Here is a 14,850-nt window from a genome sequence, read left to right as displayed (position 1 = left end):
GTTTATAAATCATTTAGAGCAGTATGTTTCAAACTGTGGACTCCCAAAAAAACATAAGACCCAACACAATTTAAACTATTGGCAATAGGCTTGTTTTTCTACAGTTACTTCTTGCCAACTCCTAGTTGAAAACCACTGATTCAAGAGAGCCCTGGGAAAATGTAGTTCACCCCCAACAAGTTAGGCTTGTTCAGGAATTAAATACAGCATTCCTGCTGAATTCAGAAGATATGTAAAATGGACCAACTCATGAGCACCAAAGCTGTTCACACCCAAATTGCTGCACACCACTGAAGAAAAATTGTAAAAGCAAGGACAAGGGATTAGTTTTTGTGAAGAGTTCGCAAAAATACTCCCGTAAGATATGAGAACCAGGTTCTCACAGCATCTTACCACACAGTACCAGATCATTGTATTTGTATTTCTTTGTATGACTGCATAGGATGACAAGGAAGACAAAGTAAAAGATAAAAGTATAAAAAGCCCAAGATACACATGCAGGCAGCAGTAAGGTATTTAGTGAGGAATACCAAAATTAGTGTTATACTTGCTCTAAGTTTATTCCTTAAGTCCAAGTTAGAATTAACTTTCAAAATATCCATGGGAAACACTTCAGGGGAAAATTTACTCTCCCTTCCTCCAACAGTTTCTACCATTTAATTACTACAAAGGCTCAGTACACCTGTCTTACGCAACATATTCTGAAGTATGGAAATTCATCCCATCCTACATATAACCAATATTTCACACTTAGTTTTTCCCTCACACTTGCCCGGCTTTCACTCAATCTTGTGATATTTTGAAGGAGAGTAAACTACAGTACATAGATGTACAATAACCACCAAGGTCAGCAAAACACTCCACTTCCAGTTGAATAGGAGCAAAACATTTCCAAAGGACATTTGAAACTACCAAGGGGTATGCCCCTTGCTTAGCAGTAAGGACAATTAAATCAAGAAACCATAATCAAAAGTACAGAAGTTTTCTTCCAAGAGAAGTTTTCCTTACTGCCTATTTTGGGGGTGGAGACTATCAGATGACTCTTTTCCATAAAAAATAAGCAAGACCTTTGTAAGAAGCCCCAGAAGAGAGATTATAGTATCATATAAACTTACATTTCACTAATCACTTCAAAACATAAAAGGGAAAGCTAGGGATAAGGCAGCTATGCTCCTACTTTTTTTAAGGATGTAAGTGGAAGACGTGCTTAAAGAAGATTGCTTTTATGTTTTCTTAGGCCAGAAAAGGAAAATACTTCCAGGCTTGCCTATTCTCTTGCATTTGCAGAAAAAATGGAAGTTATTAAGCATCCACCTCTGCAAAACTTTTATTCAAGTAAAGGATACAATAGCATGTTTTCAGAAACACATCTAGAGATCATGATAAAGCATCACCTAGAAAGCAGCTTCCATCATTTTTGCCACTATTACAAATTTGAACCCAGGAGATGACCAACCTTTAGACAAGGTCTGTTATAACACTAGCTTATCTTCAACTTGTTCACAGAAAGGACAAATTAACTGCCAAGTAAGTCAATAGCCAAGCAAGTGAGCTTGCAATGAGCATTTAAACAAATCTAGTAAAGTCTAATCATGATTAACTTAGGTGTTCCAATATATTTATATACTTCTTAAGAGAAGACTAAGACTGCAGGACACAAGGCACAGGCTGAGAGGTCTCTCTGGCCTAAAGTCTCCCTGGCTGAAGTGTACAAGCACATAACTCTGATGAAGCTGTGGCTATCCCACAAAAAAGTTCCAAAACTGTCCCACGAGGATGACCACATATTAAGCATACGGGGAGTAGGTAACAGCTTCATGCATATGAATTGCTGAAAAGAGTTTAACAGCTGCAGGACAAGCCTGTCATCCTTGCAGGGAAAGAGGCTGAAGGGAAAGTCTATTACACTGAGTAACATAGCAAAACGTTGCCTGCAACACATACACCATAGCATAGGGAGCCAAACAGCACATTGCTGGAGCCTAATAACTGACACTACTTATGTGCTCAGAAGAACCTTAATGCTCTTCACCCTGTTTATGCACTGGCCTGCAAGTGGCTCTGGCAGTTACTCCACTTGGGAAACATCACACCATCCTGACCTAGTAACAGGAGAGTAAGGCAAAAGACCACAGCACATAAACTCAGCTACACAATTCCCCAGCTAGAAAGTGAAATGCCAGTATTATGTGTGTATGCAAAAAGTGTTCAAAGAAGGCCAGGAAATTTTTCATTAGTAAACTCAACTCAAGAGTTAAGATTGCCTGGTGGCCTCTCATGTCTTTCCACACTGCTGGATTCAGCTCCTGAAAGCTTTCTTTGTTAATGAATACTAGGCTCTTGTCCAGTCCTCCTTTCTCCCTCCCGTAAAATATCATGGTCCTCAGGGCATAAGGAACATCTTTTGTCTCCCTGCAAGTCTTCCTTCTGCATCCACTTTGCCATAGCTTCTGGAAAATGCAACAGGAGTGCCATTTTTGCTCCGAAAGAGGAGCAGAAAAAACAGATGGAGCAACATCTCAAAGCAATTTTACTATGTTGCAAGTGGTGTCCTGAAGAAATGTTGAAACACCGTAACTTACACTTCATCTTCAATGTGCTGGCAGCATTGACGTGTATCTTGAATCTCCCACTCAGCTTTGAGAACTGTATTTTTTTGTCAATTTGACATAAAAGAATACAGGCTACTACACAGCATACAAGACAAACTAAATCTGAGGAAAAAGGTAAATGACCTAAAGATGTCCAGAGAAATAACAGTGCAGCATTCTCCAAGAAAAAAAAAAAAAAAAAAAAAAAAGACACTGAAGCTCTCATTTCTCAAAAGAAGCTGAGGCCACACAGATTTATTGGAGAGAACTGAGGAACCCCAGAGGCCTGCAGACATACTGGGAAGAGGTGGTGTAAAGCTGCAACTTATTAATGGAGGTACTAGACAAGAGCATCTAACATGATTGGGAAAGCAAAGCCCACAGTTCATTACTGTGAAGTAATGAAGGGAGAAAGCATGGTATTACCCACAGTGCTTTAAAGAGGGAGAATGAAGCAATCTTCCTGCTACTGTAAGTGAATACAATGCAGGCAGAAATTAGCACTCATTCAGCAAAAGACAACTTGGATTTGTGTGTGTGACAATACCAGTCGAACAGCCTCAACTCTTCGTTCTCTGCCTCTCCATCCCCTGCAGATGTTGCAGAAAAAAAAATATTGTTTTCCAGTCAGATTTAGTCAGGGAACTGATTCACCAAGCTGCAACAGATAGTTTTGCCAGCAAAGAGGGGACTATTTAAGCCAGCTTAGACAACGCTGCTGTCAAACAACCACAGTCTGTAGTACATTTACAAGACAGAAGATGCAAACCAGAAGGATCTCTGCCTTTAGAAGAATCTATCATGCTGTATCTCCCCTTCCCTCAACCCCATGGACATGATCTCATCCAGTACTTCAGATGAGCCCTTCTGCTCATCCCATTTCCTAGCTAAGATAAGTCAGGTTACTATCACCAGAAGATTAGCTGGTTTAGCAGAGTCTTCTGTCAGATTAGTCAAAAAAAAGCACTACTACCAGTTGGCCAGAGGTAGAGCCTAGATTGGTTCAGCCTATTCCATCCAAACCTGCCCTCAGAAAATCCTGCAAGTTCTGTATTTCTCAAAGAATTGGAAATACACGTCCCAGGAACCTTCAAGAACCAAAACATTATCCTTTTAAGAGCGAAACATACACACCTAGGAGGGTGATGAAGAGGATTAGAAAGTCCCATGTAACATAGTGAAGTAGTAACCCGTCCACCCCAACCAGTGTGACAGTACTCTCTGTAAGTCTATTAATTCTTGATTTTCCTCAAACCTTGCCTAAACCAACTTTTAGGAAGCACTCTCACTGTTATCTTACATTAGCGATGAAAGAATACAGGTTTTCAGACAAGAAAAAAAAACAACAGCAAAATAATAAAAAAAAAAACAACAAACAAACAACCTACCACGTATGACAGTCCTAATCTGGATGTAAGAGCAGAGAATCAAGTCATTTAAGTACTACACAAGAATTTCGCCAACTGAGCACAAGAATTGGGATTTTGCATCATTCATTCTTAATAAAAGTGCAGTTATTGTATTCCTGTACATAACAATATTTATATTATCATCAATAATACAGCACCAACTGTCAAAAATGGCTTAAACATGTGAATAATCCTTCAGGTACACTGTTAAAATGGTGCCATATGACACAGCTGTAAATCTGTAGTTCCTCTAAAGAAAAATCTTTAGACTAAAGAAAAATCTGTAAATCTTACATCTCAATATAAGTACTGCAAAGATGCTATCTAGGTGGATTTGGACTATTTCCTGCATTTCCAGAATGGATTACTGTAATTCATTTTGAGAAGTACTATTAAAAACAGATGAACTCTCAATGTCATTACCTCTTTGTTAAGAATTAAGTCAAAACCCCCTATACTTCCTGCAGGATGAACATGTCCCAGGAACAAAATTTCCCACCCTGCAGCAAGAGTTACTGCTTCACAAAAATTAAGATTTTGTGTTAAAACACAAAACAACAAAGTGATTTGGCCTATTCCAAAACTTCATGTCACAGCCACCAGAAGACAAATTCAAGATGGCAAAACACAAACTGATTAGCAAGATTTTTTTTTTTTTTTTTGGTTGGTTGGTTGATAGCATTCTTTACAGCGTTTAAAACTGTTCTTCTTTTGCAAACAGGGAAATGAGGGCAATTCTGAAGTCATTTATGGCAAAGCCAAAGAGATACCTGAAACAAACCTAGAGTCATCCCCTGCAGTTCAACTTCTACTGTTCTTTAGATGCATACCATCCTTCCATGCACATTTAAAGTACAGCTAAATATCAAGTTGTAAATTTCACCCTTTCAAATAAAGATTTTTATTTTTAAATGAGAGATCCCTCCATTTTTTCCTGACGTAAGTTAGTCATAAAAGGGCAATTCTGTATCTATCCAGCCAGCAGGCAAAAAATTTTTGTGTGTAGACCAGATCTTCTTGAACAAGCCTTCAACTATTATACTGTAAAGTTTTTATAAACTAGATTTATAGTAATAAAAAGAAGCCAGAAGCTGCATCTATACTATATACAGGTTGAAATAAGGCAAATAGTACCACTTGCACACCTGCTGGGGACAAGGGTGGGGGCATATCCAAGACAGATACCAGTACAGAATAGCCTTACATTTAAACTTTTACTTTAATACAGTTTCAGCTAACTTGCTTTTTATTGTTATTTTTCATTAATATCAGGGCTATAGAAAACTCTCATTTTGGAAGAAAGAAATACAATCTGCCCTTTGAACTAGAACTATGTTAAACAGTTGGAGACTCAAGCCTACTTCCAAAACAATGAGATAACATGGCTAACTGTTTGGAATCAGCAAATAATACTGGCTGGCTAGAACTACATCCAAGTAATAATCAAGATAAGAAAATGTAATAAAAATTTCAGAATTATCCAACTGTTATGCACCTTCTCTTAATGGCAGCTCCTAATACTTCCTGATGTATCATATTTCTCCTGCAGGACCCACACTTTAGTACTAAGTATCTAAGGTCCCAGAAGACCATCACTATACAACAAAGTCGTAACTGAAACAGATTAAGTACTTGGGTTGCAGTATTTCACCAGCAAAAATAATTTTAATAATAAAAATATTACTTCAGTTTCCTTTACAGTTTAAGATTGGTAATCTTTTTTGTATGTTACAGGTCTTCCCTTTAAATCATCGTTTTGCCCCCAAAACCAGGATCACTGCTGAAGAGAACCAATAAATTCCCTCCCTGCCCCACCCCCAACAAAGACTGTAATTCAGTCAGGGAGTCTCCAAGAGTGCAGCTAATATTTAACAAAGGGCCAAGCAACACAAGCTAGCAGAACTGCATGGGATCACCTCGAACTACACCAGTAACCACACAGCATTGCTACATTATTACTGCCTGTATCAAAGGCATCAGAAGGGTTTATGGGATCTGTTGGTTATCTCCTCTCTCAAACTCATCATTCCTTAGCTGATCTGATCTCATACAACATTTCCAATTCAGCAAGTCCCCAAAGAGAAAGTGGCTGGGATTAAAAAAATAAAATCACCACATACATTTGTCTCTAGGTATCTGCTTTTGGCCTCTGAGAAAGGCATTACCACTCAGGAGTGGTACAGAGAGGAGGTATGTTAGCACTAAAAATAGTTATCATCTGGCACATCTTGTGTCTAGAAACAGAGCCCTACCAAGGCATCAAGACACTGTGCATTACTACCAGCTCTCCTCTTGTGCCATGGTTCAACAACCCAATGCACCTCATGGCAAAGAAAGCTTAGACTCACCTTGCCCATGCCTCCCTCCATCCTTTCCCATGCCCTTCCATGGCATACTGCTCCTCAGCTGCATCTCCAAATCAACAGCACTAATTACAGAACTGACCCCCACCAGCTGCACCACCTCACTCCCCCAAAAAAGGGGCTTGAAATGCGTAACAAGGAATACAGGTTTAAGCCAGACCAGTTCCCTGAAATACCTCCGAGAAAAAGCTGTGCTGGCACAACTGAAGGTGAAACTTTGAGACAGATCATGATCTGCGTCTCTTCTGCTGCATTATTTTTGTCTTTACACCAGCTCTGCATTCTCACTTTCTTCCTTGGGCAGGCACTGGCATTCACCTGACCTGACAGACAGGCAGTTCAAGGAACTACACTATCAGAAAAGTACTCTAAACTATTCTACTCTAAAAATGATATTTTCTGCCAGCATCACTTCTCAAACTGGTTCCCTGTGGACAAATGCAAAGGAGGTACTTCAAGACCCCTGTGTTTTTCCTCCCCTTAAGAGGACAAGCTTAGTTTGAATGTCATGAAGCCACAGTCCAACAGAGAAGACTACTGCAGAAGCAAGAAACAAGGGGGGAAAGTGAATTACTGAAGACATATTTATGGACAAATGCACTAGGTCAAGATACAGGCCTTATTTTTTCAAACTATCACACAGTGTGTAGTGTTAGAATGATTTTTCAGGGAATGATACTAACACAAGAGAATCCCACACATCTGATTTACTTTTATAACTAAGAATAGATATTTCTAAAGTAACAAGAATTTTCCCATACTCTGCTTCCCCATGTTTATCTGTTACTATTTATTACAGACAGCAATTTTTAAAGACTTCTACAAATGGCCAAGGTGAAACAGAACATTAAATCATTTAACAGGCCAACTTTCAAACCTCAAGAAACATAGTCAAAACCCAAGTAAAAAGACAACAAAGATGTATTTGAGGAAAGAGTTTAAGATGACAGCATAATTTCAGCCTCAATATCCTAGGGTAGTGCAACAGAATCAAAACCAGAAAAGGTAACAATTAACACTCTTATACAATTATACAGCCAACACTTTATTCATACTAGGCACAGGGCAGGGCCTGAGATCTCATAAAGCTGATCAATTTCAAGTTGAAACTATTTATGACATAGTGCCATCGAGATAAAAGTCACACAGCACCCTTACACTTTGGACTTCATTTTTTTTTTTTAAATGCTTTGTACTTTACCTCAAAAAAATCCCAGTCAACTCTGTGCTTCACAATATTCAGTGTCTTTTGTTAAACACACAGAGAGGGACTTTCACAAAGGGAAATATTTTGGAGGACTAAAATGTATATCAAACTTAAGAATGAGGAAGAGATACAGAAGGCATACTGGAGAAAGCAATTTCCCCAGGAGCTGGCAATTTAAATGGCTTTAGGGAAGTGGAACAGGGTGTGTACATATGGCAGTGGTGTTTGTTTTAAGTTTTAGCACTTAAAGCTGCTAAGAACTTTAATAAATGCAGTGTTTTCCTTGAGTCTGTACGGAACATAAACTTCTCTAGCTACCCATGATTTTCCCAAAGAGAAGCATAATGAACAGTAACAATGCCTGCACTTCACCCCAACACAAGATCTTCAAAAGCCACTTTGAAACTTTTATTTTTTCTCCCCTTCTCTTTTTTTCCTTTATTTGCCCCTCCATCCCCCATTTACTCTTCACAGCTATCTGGTTAAACTCTGACCAGCAGGACAGCTCCACTGAAGGGCCCGATCACAAAGCAGCAGAGACCAAGAGGAAGACAAGATGACATGCTTTATGTAGGTAGTTGAGAAAGGACTAGAACAGGTGATTCCCAGCAGCGAAGGCAAGAGATAAGAAAAGGACATAGGAGTAATATAAAGCCCATTCAAGTCAAGGTGGAAGACAGCAAAATGTTCCTCCAAATAAGCAAAGCTAGAAACAAAATAAAACCACATAAACCCGATCTAAAAGCATCACTAATTGGTTGGAAAGAAAACCCAGCACTTTTGTGTAGAGTCTGAGTTTCTCAGCAATGTATTGCCCTTGTTTTAAGCATAAAGATTCAAGTTAATTGCTCATATTATTCTAGAGTAAATGAGTATCTAGCACATGCTTTTATATTACAGAAATGTATACATTTAGATGAGGCCAAAAATACACACAGCAGCAGTTACAACTCCTGGTGTAACCAAAAATGGTGTTTCAAATCCCTGATAATGAACTAGGATGCTGAGCTAACTGACAATAAGAGGTTTAACTGTGCACACAAGGAACTAAAGTGAATCTGCGAACGTTACAGATTACCTACTCCGAGCAGTCTCTGGCAGATTATAGCCATATTTGCATATTTAAAAATAAAAGGAGGATTTCTGCTCAATTAATAGGACGAGGCCAAACAAGGAGAGACGTATCTTTGTTCCACTTAGAGGTTTTTAAGATTATGCTGGAAATACACAGTCTTCTGTTGTCAAACCTATTTTACCATCCTTGCGGACTCCCACCGAATGCCTGGCCTAGAGCTGGTGTTTATGTGTATTTTGGGACTCGTCGAAAAGGCCTGAATTTCTCACAAGGGAAATAAAAAAGGGCAAAATCTGTGTTTCTAATGGAGAAAGTTATGTGAGATGAAAGGGGGTCGGGGACTTCTTTTTTTTAAAAAAACCCTACACACATTTTATTGCAAGGAGCCTGCATAACAACAAACGCGCACGAGAGGAGGAGGGGGAAAAAAAAAAAAAAAGGGGGGGGGGGAGTAGCGGAGGGGAGAGTGGGAAGGAGAGAAAAGCAATCACACATCCTTTTAACCCCCGCGGCCCCGCTCGGGATCCACGGCGTCAGTCCAGCACCGCGATCTACAACTTTCCGCCGGCCCCGCCGCTGCGCTCCCCCCTCCCCGAGCTTCCCCCCGCTGCTGCTCCCGCTGGGGCGCGGGGCGGGCCCGCCGCCGGCTCCGCGGCTTCCCCCTTCCCCGCTCCCTCCCGCCTCGCCTCACGGCGGCGGGCCGGGGGCAGGCCGGGCAGGGGGCAGGCCGGCCCGGACCCGCCTCGCCTCCCGCGGCGGCCGATGGGCAGTGACAGACCGGCCGCTCCCCGCCGGCGGGCGCGGCTCCGGCCGAGCCGTAAACAAGTTTGAAGGGGCCGCGGCCGGGCCTGGCGGGGAGGAGCGGGCGCGGCGCTGACAGGGGCCGCACAAAAGGGCAGGGCAGGACCCCCCTCCCGGCTCTCTCCCCGGCGAAGGGCGGGGCCCGGCCCGGCGCCGCTCGCCTCACGGCGGCAGGGGGAGGGGGGCGGGCCCGCAGGCCGCGGCGCCGCTCGCCTCACGGCCACCCTCCCACCCTCCCACGGCGGAGCCTCCCCCCTCCGCCGCCGCGGTGGGGCCCGGCCCGGCCCGGCCACCCCGCCGCGCCGCCGTCCCTCACCTACACAGTGAATGAGCTTGTGTCGCCACGAATCGAGCTGGTGGCGGACGCCGCGCCTCTCGATGGAGCACTGCTGCCGCCCGCACGGGCTCGCCATCTTCTGGGCGGCGGGCGGGGGTGGGGGCGGCGGCGGGCACGGCCGGGGGGGCAGGGACGGGAAGGAAGGGCCGCGCGCCGCGCCGCGCCACGCCCACCCGCCCTCAGCGCCCGCCTCGCCGCGCCACGCAGGCGCCGCCGGCGCGCGCCCCGCCCCGCCCCTCCGCCGTCCCCTTCCCGCCGCGCGCCTGCGCTCCCGCGGCCTCCGCCCGCTGCCGCCCCCCCACATGCCCGCACGTGAGGCGCCGCCGCCATCCTCCGGCGCGGGTGCTGCTTCCACGCACCCACCCACCCCCCCAGCCCCCCGCAGTTCCTCGGGGATCGGGTAGCGCCTCCGGGACGGGGTACGGGACAGGGCGGCCTGAGGGGCGTCGCACCCCTGAGGGGTCACCGTGCTCAGCGGCCATCCTTCTCCTTGAGGGGACGCGGCACCCTTGAGGGGTCTCTGCCCCTGAACGGACGTGCTTCCTCTGAGGGGGTGTTGCACTCCAGAGAGGTCACTGGCCTTCAGTAGAAATCCCACCTGAGGGGTCACCATCCGCTTAAGAAACATCCCACCCCTGAGTGGCTGTCCCACCTCCGAGGGGGTCACTGTTCCCTGCGGGGACTTGCCACCCCTGAAGAGTCATCGCACCCCTGAGAGGGCATCTCATCCCGGGCAGACAGTTTTCTGTCAGGAAGAGCTGAAATCTTACCCACTCCACAGTGTACTTTAAGAAGACCAAGTCTATTGGTGGCCATGAAAAGGAAAGACATTTTGCTTTAATAGCCAAGAGACCTCTTGATACCTATCCTGCAGTGACAGCTCCGTGACACAACCACCTCCTGTGTTTCAGCAGTGACCATTTACCCCCTGGTCTTACACCACAGGAACAAAGACCTCCCTCAGCATGAGCTGTCAGGGGGTTGATGATGCAATAACTCCATTTCTGATGGCCAGCAACGAGTGCATTGATGGGCAAGAGACAGGGGTGGTACTGCCTGTGCAGGAAGAAAACTTTGGCACCAGCTTCCTGCAAGCTCAGGGGATGAGCTTGGAAAGATGAAATGCCTTACCCCAAACCCTGTAGCAAGGCCAGAAACAAAACCCAGGACTTCGGGCCTTGATTTCCCAGTCCCCTAACCCCAAAACTAGAGCAATTACCTTCACCTTGCCAAACCTCACAGAATTAGACAGTTTGAAAGGCTGAGGTCAAAGCTGGCTGTATGCAGGTGTAGGAGTAGGATGTTCCAGATAAGGTATTTCCTGTGGATATTGAGAGGCTTTTAAACTGCCAGGGGCAGTCACATCTGCTGTAAGCTGATTGTCTTATTCAAAGGGAACTCCAAGAGGATCAGAGCAAGCTCTTGGTGTCCATAGGTAGGACAGCAATCCTACCTACCAAAGGAGACCTATCCTACAAAAGGAGACCAGGACAGCTTGGTTTGGATAGTCCAACAAAAGGAAAGCAAAACCAAGGTATGAGTGCTCTGCCAGTGTGCCTGGGAGGCTCCAATGGGGAAAGAGTGTAAATTTCAAGGAAGGGACAGAGCTATCTGAAACCAAATTATAGCATAAGGACAGAATATGAATTGGTTCATTTCTTGTGGAGAAGATCAGAGGGTGGTTTCTAACTGTAGGAGGTGGAAAGTTCCAGAGCAGACAGCAACCAGAGTTACAAGAGACATGAAACGCATTTCATGATGCAGCTTCCTTGTGAAGAGGGCAATGCACAGCTTGTTTTCTTGAGTGGACAAGCCTGGTTTAATGACCAGGGAATCCCAGCCGTGGTTTGAAAGCTGTCAGTGGTGGAAAGAAGGAACAAAAGACATGATTTAGTGTGAAATTTCTCTGCCCTTTGGGACCCTCAGGTCAGGAATGATCCCGTTAGCTGAACCTCATTCCAGTTTTTGGGGGTATCCTGGTCTTTGTTTAGGTGTGATGATCTATTGTAGTTGTCTTCATTTCTAATGCCCTTTTGTCGGCAGCATGGAATCTTTCTTCCAAAGTCCAGACATGCCACTTGCTAGAGCCAGTTCAAAAATCTGTTAGGCACTAGTACACCACAGACTGGTCTTAAATTTACTAATCTCCATTTCATAGAATTATACAATGGTGTGGATTGGAAGGGACCTTTAAGATCACATAGTTCCAATCCCCCTGCCACAGTAAAGGACACCTCCCATTAGATCAGGTTGATCAGAGTCCCATACAACCTGGCTTTGAACACTTCCAGGGATGAGGCATCCACAGACTCCCTGGACAATCTGTTCCAGTGTCTCACCACCCTCACAGGAAAGAATTTGTTCCCAATATCTAACCTAAATCTACCCTCTTCCAAGTTTAAAACCGTTCCCCCTTGTCTTATCACTACAAGCCCTTGTAAAATGTCCCTCCCTAGCTCTCTTGTACGCTCCCTTCAGTTACTGGAAGGCTGCTGTAAGGTCTCCTCTGAGCCCTCAGAGCAAGTTTGATTTCTCAGTCCCCCTAACTCTTTTCAGGAGTCTTTCCCCAAATTTGTTTTCCTTGGCAGCTGCAGACCCACTCTTAAAAAAACATAGCCCATGTTCTTCAATCCAGTTATACCCAGGCAGTGCTGAAGTGCTCTTTTAAGCATCTCTTCTCCCTGGACTTCCTCTAATGCAATTTTGTGCACAGCCTCCCACATGGCCCTCCTTTTTCCAGGGTGGATAGTCCCTCCTCTCTGGCAGTTTGACAGTTACCCATACAGAATTAGCCGTCCTTCAGACCTCCTGATGGGTTCTGAACATACTTTTTCTGAAGAAAGTATGAACAGAATTGCTTAAGCTTTTCCACAAAGTGCTCTTACCCTTTGGAGAAAGTACCATGTTAAAAGTCACATCCTACAACTTGGACTCATGGGCCTTGTTGGCTTTAATTCTCTGGCTGTGCCCTGCCGATCTATCACTTGCCCTGTAGCTGGAGGTTAGCACTCCCACAGTGGAGCTAGCAGGAAGGAAGCATGTGCTGGCTGGCACATCTTGCTGTGGTTATATTATCTCTAATTTTGACCTCCCAGTACTTACTAATAGAGAGTTACACTTTTGTTGTTCTCTTTTTTGCAATTCTCTGTTCCTAAACATCTGACTGATGTTTAGATAGCAAAGTCTTTCACATAGCTCCACATTTCTATTCTGTGCTGGTGCAGCACCTATCAAAAATTTTCTGATCTCCATCTGGGACACATATGAGCAGTCAGTAGGTGAGTATGATAATGAATATATTTTCCAGACCTTGTTGCTTCCCCTGAGATAATCAAGACTATCAGTGTGATAAATAACAATTTGTATTTCTCACTGCAGCCCAAAGCAGAGAGGAAGGGGTTGAGGAAAGCATGAACCAAAGCATCCAATACCTAAAGCAGGAGAAAGTGCTTGATAGCTTAAGGGAGTGTTCCTGTAGTGTAACAATGGTTTGATTCCACAGGCCTCTCCTTTTTAAAAAAAGGGCAGTAACATCTAGAATTGCTAGCTAAAACTTGTGACCAGAGGGGTGGAGAAGAAGGCTGAAATGAATAGTGGGGCTGACTTCAGGAGACCCAGGAAGAGCAACAGCTAAGTGAGCAATTCCCAACATACTAAGACAACAGCAGATCTGACTTGATCCCAGAATTAGGCAGGATCAGGCCCTATACACCAGAGCCTGCATCATGTTGCCAACACCACCACTGGACAGTCTTGTTCAAACCAAAGTGAATCCACCATTTTATTGCTCAACAATTCCAGCAGGCCCCAGCAGCCCTCCCTCAGCTCACTCCTGCAAGCATCTCAGCACAAACTCTCTATTTGGGGCAGAGCTCCAGCCTCCCCCTGGTTCCCCACCAGCCATGAGACTTGCTGCAGTAGGAGCATTGTTTTCCTCCTATATATCAGTGACTCTCCTTTCATGTTAATTGTTTGCAGCCAAAGCTTAGTGGAGAGTGTAGCTGTTCTCTGGTTCATCTGCTGGTTACTGCTGAGCTGCCCAGACCAGCAGGGAAAAGGCTTTGATGTTAATGAGATGCAGACAATTTCACTTAACACCACACAGGGCCTGGCATCTCAGAGGTAAGATTTTCAAGGCAGATTCTACAGCAAATCTCTCCAATATCCATTTTACTGTAAGAACAGAAAGACTGCAGAAACACATTAGAGCAGAAAACTGTCTTCTCATCTATTCTTGCACCTCACCAGGTATTGCAACAGTCTCAGAGATGCCAGAGGCAGGTGAGTAGTGGGAATAAAAAATATCCCCATCAAATCACATGGCCTTTATGGGATTCAGGGGAAGAATGATTTACCCCCACATCTCTCCCACAGACTGCCTGCCTTGCTGGTCCAGCAATCCAGATACACAGAAATGGGAGAAGGGGATGGACAATAAATTGCTGATTTGCAAGTCTTGTTCCTGTCTGACTGGTGCTCCCAGAAACCCTGTTCTGAAAGTGGTATCTTCAGTACAGCAGATGTCAGAATGAAATGGGCCAGCTGCAGTGAAGTGAGATCAGACTGCTCTCTTTCTTAAGTGGATATGACAGTGTAACACTCTTCTGTAGATCTGCTACAGGCAGCAGCACACTGCCAGGTGCATACAGACCTATGGGCCAGGGATGGACCCCCTTAGGAGCCAGGGTACAACAGAGCAGATAGATGTGTTACAGCTTTGATGGGCTCAGTCAGCCTTTCCTGTGGGCCCCAGACAAAGAGGTTGGGATGGGTCCTTAGGGTAGCAGATAGCATCTCACATGCTCAAGGGAGAGCCCAGATTAGGCAGAGCTGCTGCTGTGGAGAGGTGGTGTGGGAAGCAGGGAAATGCAAGCAAGAAATCTGCCCAGAGAAGCTGTGGATGCCCCCTCCCTGGAAGTGTTCAAGGCTAGGTTGGAAGGGGCTTTGAGCAACCTGGTCTAGTGGGAAGTGTACCTGACTGTGGCAGGGGGTTTAGAACTATGTGATTTTTAAGGTCCCTTTCAATCCAAACCATTCTGTAATGCTATAATTGTGGGGTACAGCATT

At 44.7% G+C, this 14,850-nt stretch overlaps 1 protein-coding gene across 1 annotated transcript in view; it reads right to left on the bottom strand.

Moving 5' to 3' along the window:
- The window catches only part of LCOR (ligand dependent nuclear receptor corepressor), a 60,922-nt gene extending 50,960 nt beyond the window's left edge, over nucleotides 1-9,962 (bottom strand). Inside the window, exon 1 of the mRNA XM_071748501.1 lies at nucleotides 9,763-9,962. Coding sequence (XP_071604602.1) covers nucleotides 9,763-9,859 — 97 coding nt within the window. The 5' untranslated portion in view covers nucleotides 9,860-9,962. The remainder of the gene's footprint in view (nucleotides 1-9,762) is intronic.
- Nucleotides 9,963-14,850: the final 4,888 nt, after the last annotated feature.

The sequence above is a fragment of the Heliangelus exortis genome, chromosome 7 (genome assembly GCF_036169615.1).
Source record: "Heliangelus exortis chromosome 7, bHelExo1.hap1, whole genome shotgun sequence".
NCBI lineage: Eukaryota > Metazoa > Chordata > Aves > Apodiformes > Trochilidae > Heliangelus > Heliangelus exortis.
Note: the sequence above shows the minus strand (reverse complement) of the source record. Positions and strands in the feature narration are given on the sequence as shown.